At 37.9% G+C, this 6001-nt stretch overlaps 1 protein-coding gene across 1 annotated transcript; it reads left to right on the forward strand.

The window, feature by feature from the left end:
• The first annotated feature begins 3496 nt into the window (after positions 1–3496).
• On the forward strand, positions 3497–5282 carry IL17C (interleukin 17C). The gene is made up of 3 exons (XM_053449519.1): positions 3497–3702; positions 4067–4407; positions 4854–5282. The coding sequence occupies exons 1-3, from the start codon at positions 3682–3684 to the stop codon at positions 5101–5103; spliced, it is 612 nt and encodes a 203-aa protein (XP_053305494.1). The 5' UTR covers positions 3497–3681; the 3' UTR covers positions 5104–5282.
• The last annotated feature ends 719 nt before the right edge of the window (positions 5283–6001 follow it).

A 6001-nucleotide genomic window follows, 5' to 3' on the forward strand; every position in this document is an offset into this window, starting at 1 on the left:
CGGTGTGTGTGTATATGTATGTGTATGTATAAATATATACTGTTTTTTCTCCCCCTGGGCTTATTATTCTCACTAATAGTTCTGCATAAAAATGTTTTAAAAAGCTAAAATTTTATATCAAGGCTTAATAAAGGTAAATATTAGCATTTGGCCGTGATTAAATACATATTTTGTAAAATTGTTTTATCATTCATTCTAATGCTGCTAAGCTGAAAAATAATATTCTACAAGAAAACCCCTTTTTACATTTATCTCGCCGATACCTTCTAACGATGAAAACGTAGATAATCGTCCTTACAAACAATGTAACGCCTTAATTAACGAAAGGTAATAAAGCCTTCGCGTCACCAATCAACATTAAATCATTATGGTTACCGCTTCTGCTGATCAATGTTATCGGTATTGGGGAATTCAGCCTCAAAATCGTATAAAGGTGTAATGTTTTAATTCCGATCCTTTTAAGAAGTTTTATTTAAACAAAAAAAAAAAAAGACTTCATTAGGAAGTTCATGTAAACTTTTTTTTTTTTTTTTTCCATTGCTTTAGGGTAAGAAAAGCAGGTGATAACTGGGGTTTTTAAATGCAGGCAGGGAATTTTCAGGGTATATGTGTTATGCTGCATAGATTTAAAGAGACAGGGACCCTTTCTATACGCTAGATGTGGATTTTAAACATAAGAAAAGGATTGGCTTAATGACGCCGTACGTTCACCACTGGGATTTAATTGGGTGACGCTGGCACTTGCTCGTATAAAAAAAACAATAGATTCATAGAATAAGTCTAAAAAAAAAAATGGGGTTAACTCTCTAGATTTAGAGTTTCTTTAACCCCTTAATGACAAAGCCCATACATGTACGGTCTCAAAATGCATTGTTTTCAAAGGGTTTAGGGACCGCCCATTGTCCTTAAGGGGTTAAGGTTACTAGACTGGTAAATCAACTTACTGGAAAGCACATGGTTATGAATTGTTGAAATTACTGTGGAATTTTTTTTTTTGTCTCTTTTTTCTTTTTTATTGATTTATTTTTTTAAGTTTTCTTCAGCATCACTATTTAGCCATTTCCCCCCCCCCCAGACCCTTAACTGTTTAACGCTACGTAGCACGCACATTTAGACAACCAAAGGCGACTTCTTATAAAGAGTTAACAATAAATAAATAAAAATACAGCGGAAGATTTATAATCAAGTTACTTAAAATAATCTTAATTCTTGCTGATTGGACCTTTTCTGTTATTGCTATGGCAGTGAGACTTCATGTGAAATTCTGCCCCGAGAATTGCTTCTTAAACACGGCCCTCTGCGTCTCTTACACTTTTAAGGAGGAAAGATCTAGAATGGTCTAGAAGACCCACGACTGTCGCGTTGGGATGCGGTCTGTTTCTGCTTCCTCCTTGTTGTGAAGAATAACGTATGTCTCGGATCATAGAGACAAAGGTTGGGAATCATGGGAATTGTAGTCTCGCAATGCCTATTGGAAAAGCATGCCAAGACCCGTGGGCTAAAGGTGCTCCACCTTGAAACAAGCAGGGCGGTGGACAGGGCTTGATTCCAGGTCTTGATAAGAAAAATGAATACAGTCATAAAAGCCCAATAAAAACAGTTAACTCTTCTTTGCTTTACATCATCATCTGCGTTGGACAGAATCAGTTCCAGACTGTAGATCCAGGGGTTAGTTTTATGGGATTTTCTACGGCTGTATCCTGGGATGGGGTTGACCTGACCCTGGTTGTCAAACACATGATGTCATTTGTGTTACTTTATAGCGATGTTTTATCTGCCCACTTATTGTGGTTATAATTTAACAAAGGTGAGAATAAACATGGAAACTTTTCACAGAGACTGGAAAATGTAACGCAAGTGGAGGGCGTTCTATGATGATAAATATAATAATAAACAACATCATAAAATGTAAAAACAAACCGTTCAGCTTCCCATATTTCCATACGGTAACACTGAACATTGAAGGTTTGGAACAGGGAAAAAGACTTATTCTTATTCAGTTTATGGGGCATCCCCTGGATACTTCTAAAATTACCGTATTTATCGGTGTATAACACGCACTTTTATAACTAAAATAAGAAGAGGAAACCTTACCTGCGTGTTATACGCCAATAAATCCTACAGCTGGATGATTTGCAGCCGCGTCTCCCTCACTTCCGGTCCGGACAGGGGTGCGTGTTATACCCCGGTGCGTGGTATGCGCCGATAAATACGGTATTCATTATATTATTAATGTAGATTCTTCGATTTTTGTCTGTTTATAAATTGAGATTTTATTAATGAGTGGCGAGCACACTTGCACATGTTCACCACTCGGTGGCGCTGCTGCTACCAAAGGGTAGACAGAGGGTACATCTCTTCTAGGTCAATACAACAGGTCTTTGGTTTTTTTTTCCCATAAATCAATACTAACCAGCGGCTATAAATCTAGAACTAGATGTTTTTATGAATGAATTCCAAACTTGCTTGTTAGGTAGTATTTCTTGTGATCACAAACTCTCCTACTAGCCGGAAATAATAATAATAATAAAAAAAAAAAGGGGCAGCCATTTTTCTTGCCGTCTACATTAATGCTTATTGTACTGTGCTGCGGAATATGACGGCGCTATATCAGTCAGTAGTTAAAGAGAACTGAATAATTGTTTTAGGTATTTAGGCTACATCTTTTTTTAATGCCATGAAGTTTTAAGCACAATATGATTACTACAAGGGATAATAATTTGCATATGGGGCAGGCAACAGGACTCCATATACCCACGTATAGAAAAATCATCCCCAGCATTACCAGATGGTAATGGTTTCTTACTTAACTTTAAAGTGGTGTCAAACGGGTTAAACTCGCACAGGTGGCTGGCGCTGTAACTATGCCTAGAAAGTAGGTCATAAATAACTTTTATAATTAGACGGTCTGGCAATCAGTAATATTTAATACTATGTTATCCATTGGCTAAGCCTAAGGGGTTAAAGTCAAAAATTGGGGTTAAGGTAAAAAAAAAAAAAACATACTGGAAGGGGTTAAAGGTGGTAATAAATTATACACTCCAATAGGGTTAAAGTAAAAACTGCCATGCATGTCTCGGTCTTCTTCATGAGGGTGGCAGATGCATGGAACGGTCTTCCAGCAGATATGGTACTGCACGTGGTAGGCATTTGGGCTGTAATGAACATTAGGCAAGGACCAAGTGATGACCGAGTTCTCTCAGCACCGAGAAAAGGGCAGACAAGATCGCTCACAGGGCTCTTATCTGCCCCCTGCCGTAGAAAAAACTTATCTGAATGACATACCCTGGAATGTGCAGTCATTTAAAAATCACAGCTGGATGCATTACAAATACACAAAGTAAACAGCCGGCGCGTGTGCCTGAGAGCTGACATCGCAGGTAGAGACGGGGAAGAGATGGAATTTTGTTTCCTCGTACGTAAAGTCCTAGCTCCTCCCTGACAATGCAAATGGACTTTCCAGCAGGGCAATATATAAAGTGAGCACCGCTGAGCAGTTACAACTTGGCACTGAAGTGGAATACACAACAAGAGTAATCAGATCCACACAACGAGACTAATCGGATCCACACCACGAGAGTAATCAGATCCACACAACGAGAATAATCGGATCCACACCACGAGAGTAATCAGATCCACACCACGAGAATAATCGGATCCACACAAGCAGACAAGCCAGCCATGGAGATGATGCTTCCAATGGTAAGAACCTTTTCTGTGGATACATTCTGATAGAACGTCTCGAAACTCTTTGGAACGTTACTTCTTTCTACAAAAGGTTTGAAAATATTTTGGGAGGGGGGTTTGTTTAAAAAAAATCAAACTTGTTTCTCTGTGGAATAACAAAACTTGCAAGATGTGACGTGTTGGTGGCATTCATAATATGGAAAGGCAAAAGAACATCAAGGTCTTCTTCTTTAGTTGGTGGACAAAAATGGGTTCCACAAAAGTGGTCATTGGAATGTCCTGGTGATGGGAAGAAGATTAAGGGGCTTGTAAAGAGACTTAAGATTTATCAAAAGAAGTGGTTTTTAGATGTTAACAAAGTTTCTTTTTTTTGTTTCAGTGGGCCTTATGCATCTTGGCCATCATGTCCATCAATCTCTGCGATGCCTCAAAGGGTGCCAAGATGCACCACCAGGTTGACCATCATCAACACAATCTCCACCGATGCCTTTCCGAGCAGGAAGAGGTAACGCCAGAGATCGTAAGAAAATTCACCGGGAGGAACGTGTCCTGGAACAACTATATAGCCGTGAAACTGGTTCCTCACCTGGAGAACGTCGAGGCGAAGAATAAGAGAAGACGCAAGAGGTCGCAGGAAAAAGAATGCCCCGTCCAGGAATTTCAGCAAAGCGGCCACGACGACCAATATGCCAAGCGTTCCCTCTCGCCATGGTCCTACCAGTAAGTGCAAGCTCTGCTAGCTCTTTGTAAAGTCCGGTTAAAATATATCTTTTTAACCAGAAATGGTTGGGTTTTTTAAAAAAAATATATATATATATATATAAATAAAATGAAAAATCTGTTAATGGTGACCCTGAATAATATGTAAGGGTTATAAATCTTTTCATAAATAAGCGGGGAAGAGGGATTTAGCTGCATGCTGGCGAGAGATGTGACAGCGGGTGAAAACGTATCTTATAAAGGAACACCGGCCGTTTCTGTGTACTACCCAGTTTTTATCTGGTAAGATAAGAGCCACTTGGGGGGCATTTTTTTGCCCGTGCCGGTAGCCCAGACCAATGGCGCGTGTCAACCTGTGGCAATTACCAGTTACAACTAACACAAACAGACGCCCTTTAGGCAAACGACGGTTACCCAGAAGCCTAACGATCTCGCTTTTCTTCCAGCATTGACTACGATGAGAACCGGTACCCACAGAAGCTGGCATTTGCCCGTTGCCTATGCACCGGGTGCATCGACGCCCATTCCATTAAAGAGACCTTCAGCCTGAACTCGGTGGCCATCCACCAGACCATGATGGTCCTGCGCAGGAAGCCCTGCCCGAATAACGAGTCGAGCTACACCTTTAAATTGGACTACATCAAAGTCCCGGTGGGGTGCACGTGCGTGCGGCCGCGGAGGAGCTTCCAGCAGTAACACGAGTAGGAAGCAAGAATGCTCCCATGGAGCCCTCATTCTGGCGCTTATTCTTCCTGACCTGTGACTATGTCACACCGAGTATTGTTTGTTCTAGAACATTTCTGATTTTATTTAATTTGTGAGATAACGTTTATATTGTGTATATAACATTGGGGGGGGTCTGTGGTAAATCAGCCCCCTGTTAACATTATCATATATTTAGAATAATATTTTATTTCCATTTCCAAGAAAGCTCCCGAAAAAAAAAAAATATATATATATATAATATATATTTATTACTATATATATATTTATTACTATTTATATTTATTTATTACTATATATATTACTATATATATATATATATATATATATTAATTACTATATATATATTTAATACTATATATATATATATATATATATATATATATATATTTATTACTGGCCAACAGCTTCTAAGGTGCTATACGTATATTGGAATCTAGCTTATTTTCCCCTATTTCCTATAAAAACAGGATCAATAACGCCCTTAATGCCCAGTATGTTAGGGCACTAGAGGACTTAACTACTAAACTGTGCGCTTGTGTCCTGCATTACATTACATTGAAAGCTCAATAATATAGCGCTTTGTTGGAAAAATAATATTTATTCTAAAAAAAGATGTCTTTGGTGGAAAGGGTTTAACTACAAAAAAAAAAGGATGCGATTGCTCTATGTTTTTGTGATATTTTTGTTATTTAATGTAATATGAAGAAAAATATTTATTTAACTAATATTTAAAAATTGTTATTATTATTAATGTTATTATTATTGTTATTGTTATTATTATTATTATTATTAATGTTATTATTATTGTTATTGTTATTATTATTATTAATGTTATTATTATTGTTATTATTATTATTATTGTTATTTA

This window comes from Spea bombifrons, chromosome 10, assembly GCF_027358695.1.
Source record: "Spea bombifrons isolate aSpeBom1 chromosome 10, aSpeBom1.2.pri, whole genome shotgun sequence".
NCBI classification, from domain to species: domain Eukaryota; kingdom Metazoa; phylum Chordata; class Amphibia; order Anura; family Pelobatidae; genus Spea; species Spea bombifrons.

Coding starts and splice junctions, on each gene's coding strand:
- IL17C (XM_053449519.1), top strand. CDS start 3,682: ATGGAGATGATGCTTCCAATG. Junction 3,703..4,066: donor TGGAGATGATGCTTCCAATG/GTAAGAACCTTT, acceptor TTTTTGTTTCAG/TGGGCCTTATGCATCTTGGC. Junction 4,408..4,853: donor CTCTCGCCATGGTCCTACCA/GTAAGTGCAAGC, acceptor CTTTTCTTCCAG/CATTGACTACGATGAGAACC.